Source organism: Thermobia domestica, chromosome 18 (assembly GCF_964235325.1).
Source record: "Thermobia domestica chromosome 18, izTheDome1.hap1.1, whole genome shotgun sequence".
Classification (NCBI taxonomy): Eukaryota; Metazoa; Arthropoda; class Insecta; order Zygentoma; family Lepismatidae; genus Thermobia; species Thermobia domestica.
Window position 1 is genome coordinate 46,508,513 of NC_137471.1, and position 21,457 is coordinate 46,529,969.

The 21,457-nt window shown below is 31.9% G+C and overlaps 1 protein-coding gene across 1 annotated transcript; it reads left to right on the forward strand.

Moving 5' to 3' along the window:
• Positions 1-1,938: 1,938 nt before the first annotated feature.
• On the forward strand, positions 1,939-20,457 carry LOC145675088 (uncharacterized). Its single transcript, XM_081745457.1, has 6 exons — positions 1,939-2,134; positions 10,080-10,183; positions 10,683-10,765; positions 11,263-11,362; positions 13,996-17,978; positions 20,409-20,457. The coding sequence occupies exons 5-6, from the start codon at positions 13,996-13,998 to the stop codon at positions 20,455-20,457; spliced, it is 4,032 nt and encodes a 1,343-aa protein (XP_081601583.1). The 5' UTR covers positions 1,939-2,134; positions 10,080-10,183; positions 10,683-10,765; positions 11,263-11,362.
• The last annotated feature ends 1,000 nt before the right edge of the window (positions 20,458-21,457 follow it).

Sequence of the window (21,457 nt, forward strand, 5' to 3'; positions counted from 1 at the left end):
AATTATATACGTCATACCCCTTCATGATTTCAATTACCCACGTCATACTCTTTCATGAGTTCAATTAGAAAAACTAATTACCATTTTCTCCAGATTTTTACGCCTTACCTACTCAAGAACGTATATGAAAGACTCATATATAATTAACAATAGTTTCACTTTTAAATATTTTCAACTTTATGATCAATTTTGCTTGAACGAAATCAAAAATGAGTTTAGAGAAACGAAAAAATTAAAGATCTAGAAAAAAATCTTACTTCACTTCTACTCACGCTTAGTAGGTAAGGCGTAAAAATCTGGAGAAAATGGTAATTAGTTTTTCTAATTGAACTCATGAAAGAGTATGACGTGGGTAATTGAAATCATGAAGGGGTATGACGTATATAATTGAACTCATGAAAGAGTATGACGTGTGTAAATGAAATTATGATCGAGTATGGTGCATGTAATTGAAGTAATTAGTTTTTGTAATTGAAGTCGTGAAAAGAGTATGACGTATGTAATTGAAGTGATAACGCGTGGCAGATGGTGCCGTTGGCGCCATTACTGTCTGGTTATGCCGCGACTTTCCTTTATACTTTTGCCGCCCGTCCGCTTCGTATATTACCGACTGCTGCGTTGTATTGAACGTTAGTTTTTTCGCTGGCGCCATTACCGTTGCGCCGCCCGCTTTGAATTTTGCCGCTCGGTAGCCGTGGCCGCTAATGATATTTCTTTAACTTAAGTAAGAAGAGAAAGTGTACTTACCTTTGATGACACGCCCGCTATTTTGCTGGCTATTTCCTGGTTGCTGCCACTGCTTTATTGATGATGACAATCTTTTTATGACGTAGAATGAACTTGATTTTTCCGAACAACTTAGAATTATTTATTGTTATAATAACATTTTTCATATATTATAGTAAGTTTTAGTTTTCTTTGCGGAAAGAAAATTAAAGACAAACAGCTATGCATCTTTTTATGTGTTAATACTTTCAAAGATAAATTTCTCTTTGCGTATAAGGAGGTGCTGACATCATGTGGCAGATATTTATACTACAATGAGTTGGAGAACAAGACAAGATATATGACCTGTTTGAAATGAACCCTTAGCAATAGGTTTTGGTGTGATTGAACTGGGATATTCGTTGTTACTGGAAATTTGGAACTCAATCTTGAAAGCATATGGAACATATTTATTTTTAAAATGTCATTTTCCTCTAATTGAAATACAGCTTGTTGAAATATTATTTTTGATGCTTGTGTCTATTCTGATGTACACAAGAACTATAAAATATTTTTGAAATGAGGACTGCTGACGAGTTATAAATGTAGACAATATCTGATTAATAGCCACAGCTGTTGAAATAAATACATGGTTTGATTTCTAATGCTATTTTTTTGAACCGCTATGGGACTTTTTCCTACAGATGATATTATTTGCAGTGATGGCACAATGACTGATATTATCTAAAAAGAACCACTTTATGGCGACTCTTTAGATATTTTAAGATTTACTTATGTGAAGATATTTATGTTTGCAAGTCGGGTCTAACTGTATCAATAGACGATTTGAAAGGAACGGCCATTAAAGGTTACTTTGATGGAATGATAGTTAAGGAAAGAAAGTGCGATGTATATTGACGTCGTTATTTACAGGGGTTATTGTCATGTAATCAGTAAACGGTTTCCACAATTTTCTCTTTTAAGTGCAATCCTATTTTGGAATAACATGCAGACTAGAAATGTAATAAATAAATTGGCTAACTGTTTGCTTAACCCAAAAACTAGGACAAGGCAGGAGACTGACCCCTCATTTATTATAGCTGATGAAAATGCATGAGGAAATCAGATTTTATCTATTTTTTTTTTTAAATAAGCATAGCGGTAGAAAGCTGAAAGATATTTTATAACTAATCATAGATAGGAGAAGGGAGGACAGGTAAATGAACTTATGCTTTGACGTAATTGAGGGGACTTTATAAATACATGACCGACCATAGCCGTGTTATTATTTGGGTAGTAATGCGCTTGGTTTAGAGAAGATTTATTGTGTGGTCATATTAGAATTTATTGGTGTATTAGTTTGGCGTTTGATTTCTGCAGATAGGTGTATTGACATTGAAGACTGTTTCAGCGCTTATGCAGAATTAAGGTAAGAAAACTTTAACTAATTTTATACATAGAAAATATAGAATTAAATATTGCAATGATTGATTAATTCATGAAATTGATATTTCGTTTTTAACTTTGTTTTATTGAAAGAGATTTGTTTCACTATGTTGATTGTACTTAAGTTTATAAGCCTGTTCAGCACCGATTTTTTTTTTTTAATGAAACGAACAAACTAGTAAACAATGGAAAGCAGAGGTGAATACTACTTTGTAGGAATAAAAGAATTAATTGCCGAAGGCACATACGCTAAAAACTTTAGCAGTAAAGAAGCTCTATTATTATTATTATTATTATTATTATTATTATTATTATTATTATGAGTTGGAATTTTGCGCATCTTGAGCTTGATTTCAAACTTTGTTTTTTGTATTTCATTATTATGCAGTACAGAATTAGAATCAAAGCTGTAGGAAACATTATTTGTTGAAGTGATTTATTGGAGTTTAGTAGTGTGAAATGCGTATTTATCACATTGATGTTTAAGGTTTTTAACTAGGAATCAATTTGAGATTATATATAAAGAGAAAATCCTTCGTTTTGCGAAAAAAAGGATTAATTGCAAGAACATTAACTTATTTGGTTGCTTTTCAGTGCCTTTTATCATCAATACGTTTGTTTTCCTTATTTTGTAATATGACCATTAAATTGTGATGTCAAGTCTAGTGAATTACATTTAGGATGTTTCCTTATAGTCATCGAATACTAAACTTTTTATTGTTGATTTCACATACCGATAGTATTTTTATTATAACTTTGTATAAAGTATTGACTTTATATGAAATGGGGCATTGCCAATGTTACAAGAATTGCTGCGTGACAGAATAATTAAGTTTAAAGGGTTTGAATTCTAAAATTTTGTGAGTATCCAGCGAGTTGGTAGCAGTAAAAATAAAGAATGTCCAGCTAGGGACAAATCATGAGATGTAATTGTAGAATAATTTCCATTAACATCTAGATGCTTTACGCCCCATAATGAGTGGAGTCTACGCTTATTGACCGTATTGTTATTTCTTATATTAGCCTTGTAATTAAATTTTATTTTCCACTTAGATCTTTAGGATTATGACTCATCGAAAATGTACTTTTTCAATTTTACGGTTATTGAGTAAAATTACGTTTAAAGTCCAAGATAATACATAGAGTTCATTTAGAACTGTGGCTATATGAGACATAGCTTAGCGTTGCTTCCCCATTGGTGGGTTTCCTACAACTAGGACGTGTACATTAATTGATTAGTAAGGAACAAGCTTTATTATTATTTGTAACAACTAGGCTATAGGAGACACGGACCTATATTTTATTATTACATTCCTGAACCACAGGAAGTAACATGGGGGACCTCCACCGTGCTAAAACCGTATATGATACTCCGAGAAAACTTTAATACTTTATAGATGATATCTCTTTTGGACGCATGTAAAATTAAATTTTATGGGGAGGAGCTTAAATGAAAGTAGAAATTGCGTAGAGCGAAATAACAGTTTTTAATTTATTGGATGTTATAGAGTGAAGCAAAGCGAATAGATTCATAACTGATGAAATAGCGTAATACAGTTAATATTGATACTTAAGGACATTGGATAGAGTGTATGAACTAAGTTATTAGTTTTTTAATGGGTGGCGAAACATAAGTTTTAAAGTTATGGCTATTTGAGACATGAACCTCCAACGGTGTAATTATATGAGGCATATATTATTGAATTAGTAGCGCCGCTTTGTTTGGTTTGAGATTCTAAAGACTGTTAGTAATTTTAAAAAATGGACGGCACACACGTTTTTTTTTTAAAGTTTTGGAGAACAAATTTAATGAATTCTCTCACTTTGTTTACTGCATTATATTGTTTTAAGTCACTCAGGGAAAAACATGTAGTTATAATGATCTGAGGAATAATTCCGACTTTTTACAATTATAGTTGCTAAGTTATGAAGGAAATAGTGGTTATTTTGATCCATTAAAATAGATAGAACCTCGAAAAAAATCTAGGGACATTGTTATAATGCCCTAACTTGCCTTTGAAGTAAGCACTCTATCACTGATTTCCCCACAATTAAAGAAATATAGGAAATATTTTGGTATGAGGACAAATGATTAATACTAAGACTATATAAAGGAGTAGTTGTACTGATTTGCTATTTAGATTAATTACATTGTATTTTAGTTTGTAGATTACATTTTATTAAGAAATAATGATGATTACAGGGTCCGTAGACACAATTTTTGATACAACGAGCTATAGTACTTTTGAATTTTGCTTGTAGCGTACTATTTGACTTTATTGAAACTAGTATTTCCTAAAACTAAATTTGATTTGTACTCGATTGAGTTTCAATATTATTATTGGAAACATAATTTTATATTAGAATTATCAAATTAGCTATTAGTTCCGTATTTATGTAAAATAAGTTGAACAGTATACATAAATTGTGTTTTTTCACAGCCTTGTTTACAGTAATATTTGAATATTACCGTACCCGATTTGTTTTATATTTATTTCCGTTTGATAATACAAATGAGAAAATGTTTAGATGGACAAAAAAAAATTTTAAATGAAATTTTTTAATTAACAAATAGAGTCTTTAGCTTCCTTAAAATATTTGATGCCGGCGAGAAATGTTATAGCACTCCTCAATACTTGTAAGGTTGATTAGTGGAATGTTCAGGACAATACTTAGAAATACGTATAGAATTGGAATTGAGAATTTTAGATTTTTTTTTTTGGGCTTCCTTGGATAATGAGTTATTTGAGGACATGCCGAAACTTGTATATTTTGACATTTAAAATGCTTAGCGTACACCGGGTTTAACTATATAGGGAACGATACCAAACATATTTAATAGAAAAGTGCCTGAAATGTTATGTAGACTAGATAAGCACCTATGTACCGCTGGGTTGCATACAACCAGGGATACTATCATATTTCAATTTGTTCTTTGAAATTTACTATTATAATAAGACGACATATTTTAGGTTACCGTCCCATAATTATGAGTTTCGAAAAATACTCATCAATTTTCTTTCAAATGTAAGCCAAAGGCGGGGGTGAGGTCCCACCACAATAAGATTTAAAATTGTTATGACCGGACATGGACACTAAAACCGGACACTAAGATTGGGGCAGAGGGAATTTTGTATGTACTTGTTAAAGAATCAGTATCTTTCAGTTTATGGTGATTATAAGAAAATGAAAAAAATGAAATGAAATTTTTGAGTCCCACGATTATGCCGTTTTTATTTTTTTTTATTGGTTCGATTTCTATGAAATCTCTGAACACTTACAGTGTGATTATTTTTTGGTTCGTTTGTTTTTACAAACTCCTTGTTAAAAATAAGGTGTTTGAACTAAATATGGGAGCTAAAATAAGCTGTTAAAAGTATATAGGAAGTGGGAGGAAACGGGAAAACACCGAGAAATTTTCATATGTACGATGTTTGTCCACTACAAGTTATAAAAAATAAATCCAAACAATGTTTGTCATGAAAATGTTGAAATATTTGGTGCGAGCTGGTATCGAACCCGGGACCCCAAACACTGTAGGTGAGTGCTCTACCACTTTTTAAACTTCCTGACTTATTTCCTATTTTAACCACTTTTCAAAACTGCTAGGCACGACAGGGACACGAACACAGAAACATCGAGGACAGTTAAAATTCCACCCTTGCTACTACAAAGGGACACGAACCCCCAATTGGCTTTACCTTACAATTATCAGCTTAACGCCTCAGACCGTTCGGCTACACCCACCGGCTTACTGAACCATTGCGGTCCCTTATGAGAAATGATTTTTATATTGATTTGCTTTACAAAGAAAGCTGTTGAAAAAAGTATATAAAAAAAGTGGAAGGAAACCCACGATTACGATGATTGTTCACTACAATTTATACAAAACACTTGTTTTTTGTCATGAGAACGCTACAAGGAACCAATAATTTCTAGCACTGCACCCACAATTTTACTAATGAGTATGGTATACATTTGAGTTAAATAGACGCAATTTTAACTAGGCTACGCATTTAATTAGAAGATTTCAATATAATCAGAGGCGAAAGAACTGTACGCTGTTAATATTCGTGAAAATATGAGGAGTAGTCAATATGAATAATAGAAGCAGAAACATTTGTTTCAGTTCAATGTGAATACTATTGTTCAAGACACTGACACATGTGAAAATAAGAAAAAAAAATCGGTTCATTATTTGTCCAACTTATATTTGCAAATAGGACCAAGTTATTGATATTGTTAGAAAATATAGCTGATTCATTGTAAAGACTCATTTTCAAGCTTACCAATAATAATGATTAAATTTAGGCATCCCTTTTTTTCTTATAGTCACTAATTTAGTTCAAAGTAGAATGGTTACCCTGGGACCCTACCCAATGAGAGTCTACGTATATGGAAACTTAATGTATATGTAACAGAAAGTATCTAATTTAAAGTAAATCTGTATTAGTTGAGTCCGCTACATATGTATTTACCCTGGGTTCTTAAGTAACTAAGTTCTGAATTACAGATACTTTATATATGTAAAAACACATGATCGTTGAAGCTGCATGAACTCCTATTATTACTACAACTATTGCTACTCCCACTACTACTACTACTACTACTATTAGTACTACTGCTATCGCTAGTACTATTACCAACTACTAGTATTACCACTGTCCCCGCCGCTAGTGCCACTAGTATTCTACCAGTACTACCCCCTAGTACTAGTATTACTACTATTGCTACTCCCACTACTACTACTACTACTACTACTAGTATTACCATCACTATTGCTACTAATACTCTATCAGCACTACCACTACTAATACTATCGACTACTAGTATTACCATCACTACTGCTATTAGTATTCTACCAGTACTACCACTGCTACTACTACTACTATTACTGTTACTACTACTACTACTACAACCTTTACTACTATTACAGACTAGTATTACCACTGTTAGCCACTACTGCTATTAGTATTTTACCACTACTACTACTACTACTAGTAATATTATCACTGTCACAATTAATACTGCTACTAATACTCTATTAGTACTACCACTGCTACTACTGCTGCTACTAATACTTTATTAGTACTACCATTGCTACTTCTGCTACTACTACTACTACTACTACTACTACTACCGCTACTACTACTACTATTGGCTGTATGTGAACAATCGCATATCGATTACTACTTGTTGCTTTGTGGTTATTTCTTTTGTACCGCTTGTAATCTAACCTTCTTTCTTCTACTACCATATAAACTATTGCATGTATGCCTCTTTTTTTCTTTCTTTGCCTGTATCCCCTTTTTTTCTAATCAAAGTTTCTTTTCTTTGTGTTTCTCTCTAACTATTTTTACCTATTTGCTCTATGCAGAATGCTATTAGATTTCTATTTCACCTTTTGTACTATTTGTACCTATTTCTATTTTACTCTTTCCTTGATCAGCTTCTAAATTCCCGTTTCTTTCGTTGGTTTATGTCTATTGAATATTTCTCTTTTTCTCATGTATGTCTATCTCTTTTTATAGAATAATATGATGAAGTAGGTAAAAAACTAAGTAAAGTTCCATTAACAATCCATCTCTTACAGATTAGTATCTTTTCTTGCTTGAGTCTGACTCCTTTTTATGTAACCTAAGCTATTCCAATTTATTGTGCTACCCTAATTTTGATGGGCTTCCAATTTTACATATATTACATCCTGATTCGCTCTTTCTTTGGTATCTTTCCAACTATGCTTTAGCTAACATATTTTTGCTTCTGCCCACCCACCTTTACTTGTTATGTAATATATCTGTCCTTTGTTTTCATGGTATAAATCGCTAAATATTTTCTTTCTGTTTGTTGTACTACATGATTTCCTCTTTTACTTTGCTGCCGCTACTTTTATTCCTGCTGTTATTGTACTGAACTAAATTTAATTTATTGTATTTGTGCTTTGCCTCATTCGTCAATTGTCAATGACTTACAATAAAGACCAATACGGCCATGATTTGAATAATTTGTTTTGAATGATTTTAAACTTTAAGATCTTGTCCGCAGCTAAGCTTTAACTAACTCTATGGTCTATGGAACCCAGAGGTTCACAGAAGCTCTCCACTGACTTCTATCCTTAGCTAATTGGATCCAGTTCCTACTTTGTATTCCTATCTCTGTGACATCCATCTTAATATTATCCTCCCATCTGCGCCTAGGTCTTCCTAATGGTCGTTTTCCTATGGGTCTACCAGTCAAGACTTTGAAAGCGTTTCTACTTTCTTCCATTCTAGCTACATGACCTGCCCACCTAAGCATCCTACACTTGACGACCCTAACAATGTTGGGTAAACCGTATAAACTATGTAGTTCCCCCATTTTCCATTTCCGAGGACTGAATATTCGTCTTAGGATTTTGTTTTCAAATACTTTTTAGTTTATGTTCTTCCCTCAGAGTAAGTGACAGTGTTTTACAGCCACACAGAACAACAACTAAGCTTTAAATGTTTCCTAAACTCTAAACTTAAGCTCATGGTTTGCTTTTACTTGCTAACTAATTAGTTCGCTAGTTCTTAATGCTAAACCAGTATGATGCTTTTAAGTATTGCATGCTCAAGTTTATGTTCCTATCCTGAACTAAGCTTAAGCTATTTGAAAAGTTTTTCTGCCTCCCTGTTTGCTATTATATGTCTGTTACCAATTCTATTATTAGATGTCTCTTAGAATTTCCAATTGTGCTCCTCTTTGTAGATGATTATAAGAGTGGTGTATGGGTTCCTTATTGTGTTAGCATTATATATTTCTTAAAATGATTGCTTGGTATTCTATTGTGTTTAGTATTTTCCTTACTTGGTTTCTTTTGTTATTTGGTACTAGCACTACTAGAAGAATTTCTTAACTTGCTTGAGTACTATTCTATTGTGTTTAGTTTTTTTCTTGCTTGGCTTCTACTGCTATTTACTATTATTAGCACTACTACTTGTATTTTTTCAAGATGATTGTCTGTTATTCTATTATATCTTCTTTAACCTAACCCAAACTATTTGACATTAGCTATCATATGTCTTTTATCTTTCTGTATATAGCAGAAGCTTTCTGTTTGTGTATAATCCAAATTTGCTGTTTTGTCTTTATGCATGTTTTCTTCTTATGCCTGTCTTTGTTTTTTCTTTGTATTGTTTTTTGTACTCTGTTTTCGTAGACGTTTTTCATAAATGTTTCCTTTAGGTTTCTCGTAACTTATCAAAACTCCATTGACATCACCTGTATACCTTCCTAGTATCTTATAGTACTGATATTTGAAAATTTAATTCTAACAGAACCAAATGATTTATACATATTTCAGAAATATATATCTTTAGATACATTCAATATCATGTTCTTGTATCTTATATAAGACATACCATATAGTATACTAACATATAAGATAGATATAGATATAGATATATCTCTAATGTAAATATAAATATATAGTTATAGATAGATATAGTTATAGATATATCTCTAATGTAAATATAGATATATAGTTATAGGTATAGATATATCGGTATTGTAAATATAGATATACTTATGGCTAGTTATAGATATAGTTAAAGATATAGGCATAATTATATATAGATATATAGTTATAGATAGATATATAGTTATAGATAAATAGATATAGTTATAGATATAGATATATATAGATATAGTTATAGATAGATATAGATAAATAATTATAGTTATAGATATAGATATATATATAGATATAGATATAGTTAGATATAAATATATAGTTATAGATAGATATAGATATATATAGATATAGATATAGTTAGATATAAATATATAGTTATAGATAGATATAGATATAGTTATATCTCTAATGTAAATATAGATATATAGTTAGGTATAAGGTTTAATACTATATATTTACTATATGTTCTAACACATGTTATGTTATATTTTAGGTTACCCTTTTGTGGCAATACCATTATTACTGGTGTAGTACTAAAAGTATCGAGAAGTACCAACCAAAAGTACCAGAGGAGCAAGATATTTTCTGCTACCAAAGGTATTTTTTTATTCCTTTATACTTAAATAGATCAATTATGTTGGTGCAAGAATATTATTGAAAATAATACGAATTATTTGTACGTTCGCAGCGTAGCTGCTTTGAATTTGTGTAAGAAAGGAGTTATTTACAGTTTTGCAGTATAGCTGCTCTTACGAGTATGCTCTGGCATACGAACCAATAAAATATTTTAAAAACGAGTGTTATTTTAAATAACACGAACGAATAAAATAATCACACTGTAAGTGTTCTGAGCTTCTTATTTTAAAAACGAGCTTAGTATTTTCGAAACAAATAATTAACACGGAACTTCTAATGAAGTGATTGAACAAAAAAAAAAGCAAATGATCCAATAAAATAAAATAACACGAACCAATAAAAAAAAGAAGCGAAATGATAAAAAAAAATAAGATACAATCCAATAAAAAATAAGAAGTGAATCAAAAAATGATTAGGAAATAAATTACAAGTGTTACTTAGTAATGTTTCATTGTTTCAGGGCAACTAATTGGAAGCAGCTACTTGGAGTAAAAGTTGCAGCGGAATTCAAAATTCCAAAGTATTAAAGTTCACAGAAGTAAAGTAAGTACCATTGGTAACTTACATAATAGCTTGTGCTTAAGAAATGTTTTTTGTAAGTTCACAGCGTAGCTGGTTTAAGCTTGTGTAGTATGCAAATTACTTTTGAAAGAATTATTTGACATCAGTTATTTTTGAAAGCCTGTACTATTTTGTAACATGCAAATTACTTTGAAAGAACTATTTTGCATTACTTATTTCTTTGAGAGCGTGCATTTGTTTTGCACAACATAAAGTTTGTAACATGTTTCCGTTTACAACATACATTTTCTTTTTTGTTAACAGCTGATAAATTTTTTGTTAACAAATGTTAAATTTTTTGTTCACATGTAAGTTTTTTAGCGTGCAGTTTTGTTAACACCTCTTAATTTTTTTGTAGCATGCAACATAGCTAAATTTTTGCAAATTAATTTCTACAGTTTAGTAATACACATTTTCAATTTTTTTATACTGAAATATAATTTCATGTAAAGTAATATTGTCTTTCTTTATTATCACAGCATTCAAGTGTTGCACCCTCAACTGTGAATTTACCACTTCTCATATTTTATTTGACATCTAAGAACATTTAAATAAGGATTTCCTGTTTTTTCAGCGGCGGTAAGTGTTCACATACATTTCTGTTAAACTTTAAAATGTTAAGTTCAAAGATTACATAAATAAAATTTTATGAAGATTAAATAATTAAAATAATTTTAACTTAATGAAACTATAATATAAAATTTTATATAATTACAAACATATTGACAAATAATTTTGAGTAAATTAACTTTACATGTGTTTAAGTACACAAACTTAATGAATATTTTAAGAACATGTAAAATTATATTTTCGTTTGCAACTCATTTAAATTTTAATTATTTTTTTTGCATTTTTTATTTTACAATCAAAACGCTTCATGTAAACATATAAAGAATTACATTGCAAGAATTTAATGTCAATTGAAAATAAAACAATAATGTTTACAATTAATTTATAAAAACAAAATTAACTGAACTTTTATGAACGTGTGCAGGAAAATTTTTTCAAACATTTTTTAATTTTCAGTTACACTTTTTGTTTATAAATTACATTTTTTAATTTAAAATTGCATCCTTGTTTTTTTAACTTGTATTTTTAATTTTGTATAATCTAAATACATTTTTATACGTATAACAATTTTAAAGTATCGACTCAAGTAAATTAGAAATATAAAAAAGGTTTGCTAATACAAGACATTCTTAATTTTATCAGTTAGAATATAAATGGCTATCAAAGTAGAAGATACAAATATTATTAACACTTACTTAATGAAAACTAACATTACAAGTGAATAATATTTTTTAGTAATAAATAAATAAATCATGCGTTACAAAATACATTAAAACAGAATTTAAAAAATTGTATTATAAAAAAACTACATTATCAGAAAAATATTTAATGCGTGTGTTACTTTTGTTTACTTATACATTTTATGCTACTTTACAATTTTAATTCGTACGCTTCCTATGAACTGAAACTCTGAACAATCTAAGATGTTCGAACAATATGTGAGTGTACTAAAATAAACTCTGACCAACTTTGTTGGGATCCAATAAATATTTGTGTGAAAAATAATTGTTAAATGTTTCGAAACTGGTTAAAAGTTGTGAACTGCTAAATAATTTGTTTAAAGTAAATGTGCTTTTTCCTTACCATTCTTCTTTTTTCTTATTTGGTTTCAAGTTTGTTTATTCTTTGCTATTTTTATACTATTGCTATTCTATTAATTTCTTTTGTTGTTATGTTTTGTTGGTTGGCCTTTAACTTCGCTTTTGTAACAATTAACTATCCTAATGCTCTCTTTTGCTATTCTTTGTTGAATAAAATTGCATTAACTATCTTTAAAATCTGCTATTTCTATGCTATCGTTTGTTTAATAATTGGCTTAATTAAATATGGTTTTCCTAACCTATGTGGATTAATTCAATATATTCTTTAAATCTTTGCTATATTGTTTGTCTGATAAAGTTCTGATGCATAAACTATTCTAAAACCTTTTCTAACCTTGTTTCTTATTTGATTTTTGCTAAACTATTTCTTCTTTGATATGTTTTGTTTACTATGTTATTTTTATTAATTTGTGTTTCTGTTTATTACTACTTGGATTTTTTTATTGCCAATGTTATTTTGAAATGATTTTTATTCACTGGATTGTTCACATCAGATATGAAAATTATACTATTAGTAAAAATTAAATATTCGGAAACATTCGGTTAAGTTCGGGAAACTTCGAGAATGTCACATGACTTTAAATAATACATGTTTGTAAAATAACTTTATTACTTTAGAAAATATTTTATGTCGTCTGGGTACGAGATTACAAACTAAATTATCTGGGTACAAGATTACAAACTAATTATTTGGGTACGAGACTTTAAAGTAAGTGTATCTGGGTACGAGATTACAAACTAAATGCATTTGGGTACGAGACTTTAAAGTAAGTGTATCTGGGTACGAGATTACAAACTAAATGCATTTGAGTTCGAGATTACATTTCCGAAAGTATAAATACGGCGCAGCAAGCCGCGGCGAATCAGTATAGAAGACGTTCCTGTTTGTACGTTGTGGGTTGCAATTGCAAAACAGTTAGATAAATATTACAGGATTTTGTCATTTAGTGTTATTGGAAACTGTGAGTGGATTTGCCGATTCTGTAAAGTGAAAACCTGACGGAGTTATAGTTATCAGGATCTGTCGATAAACATTTAATTATATTTTCAATAAACAGTATTAATATAGGATTGGTATTTTTCGGCAAACTTCGGAAAATTTCGTTAATATTCGGAAAACTTCGTGTGGAATTTACAATATTTTCGTGTATATAAGACAGGTAAAATTGAGCGGTCAGTTAGTAGTGAAGGATTATTGAAATTGTGAAGACGTTCCTGGTTTATACTACGTGGTGCGATTAGCCTGAAGAAAATTTTATTACGGCAAACTGTAAACTGGTGATAGCGGAAACTAGTGAAAAATTTACCGATTAACTTAAACAGTGTGTTCGGTAAACTGAAAAAAAAAGTTACGGGAAAATTTATTATTATAGTTATCGGCAAATATTAGTGCTATTACTGATAAGCTTTCAAGTGTATTGTCGGTAAACTTAAAACTGAATTTGTAATTTACAATTATCGTTGTGCGATCAGTGAAAAATACTGTGAATTTAACTTGAATATATATTGATAAATATACAGTGATATAATATTTAATTACAGATGGCTTCTACAGGTGTAAATGATCTAACCCAACTGTTAACCTTGGCCGAACGCTTTGGATACGAGGCACCCGAAGTTACATTTTATACATGGAAAATGATATTAGAAAATTATCATTCCAAGGGGGTGCGTGTACGTAGTCCTGAATATGAACGATTTTTGCAAGCGCTATTTAGGCATTATGGGGTTGTTCAGGAAATTATTTTGGCAAGCTGTGAATCCGCTGCTGATATTTCTGATTTATATCAGTGCGGATTCTTTCGTGAGGATGATATAAAAAATCAGGCTTGTGAAAAGTTCAAGCAGTTGGTATTGGCAGGTAAGACAGATGGCTTATTTGCTGAAGCTGCTGCTGAACTATTAGGTGATCCTGTGAACTTAGCAGAATCAAGTTCTATGAGTTCTGGGGAACCTATAAACTTGCCAGGGCCAAGCTCTGCAAGTTCTGGGGAACCTATAAACTTAGTGGGATCTGGTTCTGTAAGTTCTAAAGATGTGCCTAAGACAATGGATGGTACGGGTGTGCCAAATTTTAAGATTGTAAGGAGTACATCTCGTAATTATGCGTACTTCGGGCTAAAGGGGACGGAGCTAACCATTAAGTGTATGGGTTCAAATGGAATCGAAGATCCGGAAAAATATGTACGAAATCTGTTTGATTTTGTAATGACCCATACATTAAAGGATGTTGACAAGAACACCTTTGTTGGAATAACTATCGAGAGCACTGCCTCGAAGTTAAATAAACCAATTTATTTGTCATGGCGCAAAAAATCGGAATTAAACCCTGAGGTCCTCTTTTCCATAGTGGAAAATACCCTCAACAGTAATGAGGAGTTCCTAATTGGAGGTGACGTTACGTTTAAGGTACATACTGTGCATCTCCGAAAGGGAAGAGGTAAAAGACGTGAACGAACCATTAAGAAATATCTTCCATTGGGTGAGTTCTTGGAAGATAAATTACTTCCTATGGAAAAGGATGTATACTGCCTTCCAAAGAGTGTGATTCTGGGAATGGCAAGAGTTGATCAAAAATATGATCAGGTATATCAATTGAAAAAGAACCCAAAACGCTTGATAAAACAGGCAAGGAAATTAACTATAAAACTAGGAATAAACGCTGCAGATCAAAATGGATGTACTCTAAATGACGTGAAAAAAATACAAAACCACCTTGCACCTAAGTACCAGATCATTGTGTACGAAAGAAATCAAATGACACGGAAATTTTATGTGATATATCCGGGGATTAAGGGTGGTAAGCAAATTTACATTTTATATGAAGATAATCACTACCAACTGATAACTAGTGTACGTAAGCTTGTAGGAACCGACGGATTTTGTGATCATTGCTTGCAGGGGTACAATAAATCTGGTATTTTTCATAAGTGTGAATTTAAGTGCACATATTGTGAAAAGTACCACGAGTTATCGGCCTCTGATATGCAACGAAAATGCGATGATTGCCATAGATTGTTTCCGACAAGTGAATGTTTTGACAATCACAAAGATGTGAGTGGACGAAACAAGAGTGTATGTGATACGGTTAGGGTGTGTGATGAATGTGGTGTTATGTTTGATTTAAGACGCCGGCATAATTCTGTGCATAAATGCGGGGAACGTTTATGTAAATCATGCTATAAGCATGTTGAACGTGACCACGTATGTTATGTGCAGAACCAACAACTTACCCGGGTAGAAAAGTATTTGTACATAATTTTTGATGTAGAGACTATGCTTCTAAATACGAATACTGAGGACGAACAGGAGCATATAGTAAATCTTGTATGCGCGCAAATGATTTGCTATAAATGTAAGGGTAACAATTTAGACATACCATGCTTTGAATGTGGAAATGAAAATGGAAAACGCGAGTTTTCTTTTAAGAACATCGATGAGTTTATTAACTTTGTGTTAATATCTCGTCCGAAGTTCGAACGTACAATTGTACTGAGCCATAACGGATCGCGGTATGATATCCATTTCTGTCTTAAAAATCTCATTGAAACCCAACATCTTACTCCATCAATGACAATGACGGGGCACAAAATTACCGAGTTGCGGGTCGGTAATCATTTAATCTTTCGCGATACATTTCTTTATATGGGAGTTAAATTATCAAAACTCCCAAAATCATTAGGTCTTTCTGGAAATTTAAAGAAGGGAGATTTCCCATACTTGTTTAATACACCAAACAATCAAAATTATGTAGGCAAAATTCCGGACATTAAGTATTTTAATCCTGAAAATCGTGCTCCGGAAGAACGACAACAATTAATCGCCTGGCACCAAGAACGTGCTGCAAGTGGCGAGCAGTATGACCTGCAAAAGGAGATGTTGGAGTATTGCCGCAATGATGTGAGAATTTTAGCAGAAGCGGTTATCAAGTTTTCGGATATGGTAGAGGAGAAAACTGGCGGAATCCAGTGTTTCATTTCATCCGGAACCATAGCCAGTCTTGCTATGCTTACATACTGCACTTTGTATTTACCCAAAGAGTCAATTGCAATTATTCCACCTCTTGGATTTGACTACCGTGATCGGCAAAGTGTAAAAGCTTTGCAATGGTTGCGGTATATGAGCAAAACAAGAGGTACTGTAATTCAACATTCAGGAAATGGAGGCGAAAGACGATTCGGAAAATACAAGGTGGATGGGTATGAGCCATCTAGTAATACTGTTTATGAGTTTCATGGGTGTTTTTTCCACGGGTGCCTAACCTGTTACCCTGATATGCGCTACGAACAGCTTGACGCATCCTCACCTCATCGTACAACCATGCAGCAAAAGTACGAAGCGACCACTATTAAATCCCAATATTTAAAAGAACGTAATTTCAACATTGTTGAGAAATGGGAGTGTGAATGGGATAACCAGGTGAAGTCCGACAAGTCCATTCAGGAGTTTATTAAAACTCAGTGTAATGATCTTGTTGATCATTTGGTTCCCAAGCACGGATTTAATGGTGGGCGAACTGAATGCTTTAATGCCTTGTATGAGTGTACTGATGAGGAATATATTCAGTATCTGGACGTTACTAGTCTCTACCCCTGGGTAATGGCTCGTAAACCATTGCCAGTGGGTGCGCCAAAAATTTATAGGGGGCCGGACTTTCCAGAAGTGGAAAGTATTCATGGTATAGTTAAATGTACCGTTTTGCCTCCAAGTGAATTATTCTTTCCGATCTTGCCATATGTTGCACATGGGCGATTACTTTTCGGTTTATGTCGCACATGTATGGAGGAAGAAAGTGTTACCGAGTGTTTGCATTGTGAAAATGATCGTGCTATTACTGGGACATTCTGTACCCCAGAATTGCATAGAGCACTTCAAAACGGATATAAGATACTCAAAATAAAGGAAGTTTGGGAATTTAACCTGGTTGGCGGTGAGGAAGAAAATTCGCGTAGTCTGTTTAAAGACTATGTGAATTCTTTCCTTCAAATGAAGCAGGAGGCTTCAGGTTTTCCTGTCTCATGTCAAAGCGAAGGAGACAAACAAAAATACATTCAGGAGTATCATGCCCACGAAGGCATACAGTTAAATTACAATAATATTAGAACGAACCCGGGTCTGAGGTATATCTCCAAGATATTCCTCAACTCGCTTTATGGAAAATGGGGACAGAGAACCGATCTTCCACAATCAAAAGTCGTTGACACTCCGGAAAGACTTTTGACGTACCTGCTGTCACCGCAATACGAAGTACAAACAGTAACACCCATTGGTCAACGCCATCTCCTAATCACTTACAAAGACATTGAAAGCGAAAATAAACCATGGAAGTTTTCAAATGTCGTGCTTGCTTCGTTCATCACATCGTGGGCAAGACTTCGTCTTCATGACCTATTGACTGCTGTAGGGCCTGAAGCTATATTATATTGTGACACAGACAGCATTATGTTTATACAACGACGAAATAGAGAATCCAATCTTACAATCGGATCCTACCTGGGAGAACTAACTAATGAAGTACCAGAAGGGTGGGAAATCGATATGTTTATTGGATTAGGGGCTAAAAATTATGCGTATAGAATGAAAGAAATTGGGACGGGAAAATTTGATTATATATATAAAATTAGGGGAATTACTTTGGACAGTAGAACGCGGCAGGAAATTAATTTTGATCATTTTTACAAATTAGTTCAAAACAAAATTGAGAAAAAAGAGTTAAAGTTTCCAGGGAGGATTGTGCGTAAGGCTGGGTTTTCTATTGTTTCTAAAACACAAGTAAAGACACATCGTAAAGTAAATAATAAACGACAAAGACTAAACCCTGACAGTGAAACAGATTACCGTAGTATTCCATACGGTTATCGAAGGCAAAGTCTTGTTCTGTGAGGAGTGTGTGAATGAAAACAAAGTGAATGTGTTGTAAATATGTAAATAGTATTGTAAATAATGTATATACAATAATTGTATGAATGGTAGGAAATGACTATGGCAATTCCGCAAAACATTGCTATACTGCCTCGGATATAGCATATAATTATTCACATCATTGATTTCTTTCTTGCATTCACAAGTACTGGATATTATATCATCTTTATAACATAACTTAACCCCTCACACTGCACCCTCATTTTGTAAATAATATATTATATACAATTTGTAAATAGATTTTTTCATGTATTCTAAATAGTTTTTTATATATCGTAAATAGATTTTTCATATGTTGTAAATAGTTTTTTTTTATATATTGTAAATAGATTTTTCATATTGTAAATAGTTTTTTTATATATTGTAAATAGATTTTTTCATATTCTAAATAGTTTTTTATATATCGTAAATAGATTTTTCATATGTTGTAAATAGTTTTTTTATATATTGTAATTAGATTTTTTCATATTGTAAATAGTTTTTTATATATTGTAAATAGATTACTTTTCATATAACGTAAATACCATATTTCAAATATTAAATTAGTTTTGTTAATCAAGTTCAAAGAATCAATAGAACACTGTATATATCATTATATTAATCAATTGTTATATATCATTATATTCAAACACTTGTTATATATCTACATTTTTATTTTTATTATATATCAACATTTTTATTTTTATTATGTGTACATTTTAATTTTTATTATATATTTTACATTTTCATTTTATTATATTTACATTTTTATTTTTATTATATATAATTTTTTATCATTATTTTTACAATAAATTTTTTAACTATATTCATGCCTTTAATTTCTACATCCTATAAAATTAAAAGGTACTTAATACAAAAGTATGTGTATTCTGTATAAGATAAAGGAAGAATACATATGCTTCATATACTATGATATAAACTTATTTACGTACATTATACTAAAGTATGTGTATTCTGTATAAGATAAAGGAAGAATACATATGCTTCATATACTATTATATAAATTTATTTAGGTACAATGTACTAAAGTTTGTGTATTCTGTATAAAATAAAGGAAGAATACATATGCTTCATATGTATAAAAAATAGAGTATTAATAAAGGCACAATATTTATACTTTTCATAAAATTACAATATCAAATTCATATATTCACGCATTGAATTATTATTTTATTAAGTTAATAATAATCTGAATCAAAAGTAAAGCAAGGTTATAAATATATCCTAAAACAGGAAATTACAAAATGCGGTATCGCAATATTTGTTTGTTCGCACAACAAGTTCATTCTACGTCATAAAAAGATTGTCATCATCAATAAAGCAGTGGCAGCAACCAGGAAATAGCCAGCAAAATAGCGGGCGTGTCATCAAAGGTAAGTACACTTTCTCTTCTTACTTAAGTTAAAGAAATATCATTAGCGGCCACGGCTACCGAGCGGCAAAATTCAAAGCGGGCGGCGCAACGGTAATGGCGCCAGCGAAAAAACTAACGTTCAATACAACGCAGCAGTCGGTAATATACGAAGCGGACGGGCGGCAAAAGTATAAAGGAAAGTCGCGGCATAACCAGACAGTAATGGCGCCAACGGCACCATCTGCCACGCGTTATCACTTCAATTACATACGTCATACTCTTTTCACGACTTCAATTACAAAAACTAATTACTTCAATTACATGCACCATACTCGATCATAATTTCATTTACACACGTCATACTCTTTCATGAGTTCAATTATATACGTCATATCCCTTCATGATTTCAATTACCCACGTCATACTCTTTCATGAGTTCAATTAGAAAAACTAATTACCATTTTCTCCAGATTTTTACGCCTTACCTACTACGCTTCTACAGATAATCAGTTTACTATCGGTAATGTATTATTTGTGCCTCTAAACGGAAGCTCTGTAAACTAAAGGTCATTAAAATCTGGAGTTGGTCCCCGGTAGAAGGTAAGAGATAACAGCAAAGTGGGAATATAGAGATAAATGTGTATTTTCCCAGATAAATTAAGTTTGTGTACTTTCCCAGCTCGTCAACACCTGCACTGATTCGAATAAGCAAAAGGAAAAAGACATAGAGGAGGGTTACCAAAGAGTACGCACGCCCTAAGAGCGCGCAGTGCCAATTACGCTGAAGTGGTAACACACAGAATTCTTATTGCTACGCTGTTTGATGCGTCTTTGTGTAAGAGTTGATACGAAGAAAAGGGAAGTTAACAGATCGCTGCAAACAGAAAATACAGCTAAAAATAACTTTTTTGAATTCTTGATGTAATATTTTAATACTCTTAGTTAAGAAATTATTCTGATATAGCAGCTAACTACAGTACTCTTGTTGCATGGTAGGAAACATGAATGCAGATAGAATTGTTTACCATAGCTTTGTTTCGGGGATCTTGCATATGCAGCCACATGGATGAATTTTACTCGAGTTGACCGCTGTTTTCCAAAGAGTGCGCGTTAGTGAGTTACCAAAGAACGCGCACGTACTCTTTGGGAGAATTTCTTTGATAACGTGTGTGGGTAGCGGCATTCATATTACAGACTATGGTTATTCTCATCAGTTACTCTCGGAGTGTAATATGATGTTTGAATGGATTGTAGAATTATTTGTAATTGTTTGTCTTCGATTCAAGCACCAACTGTAAATCGTATATAAGAAGTATTTTTAATTCACAAAATTTCTTAAATTACAATGATGATGTGGTGTTCTGCCCGAAGGTAGGCCTTTGGTCCATGGTAGTTTGCCATTGCCTTTCATGGTATGATGATGTCGTCCTAAGTAGTGAGGAAATGATCAAAATAAAGATTCTGGAAGTGTTCTGGAGGAAGATGCTGAGTGAAATATGGCTTCGATTACGATTGTAATGAAACCACAAACTAAGAATTGAAAAAGACATAAACTAAAGGTATTGTTCAGGATTTTTTTCCAGTTGGTGGAATAATGTAATGAAACCACGAACTAAGAATTTAAAAAATTATCATTAATTTTACTATAAAAATCATAATTTGTGGGTGAAACTAAACGAAGATTTTCTCTAATGTTTTAAATTTCGTGTACGTTCATAATAAATTCTT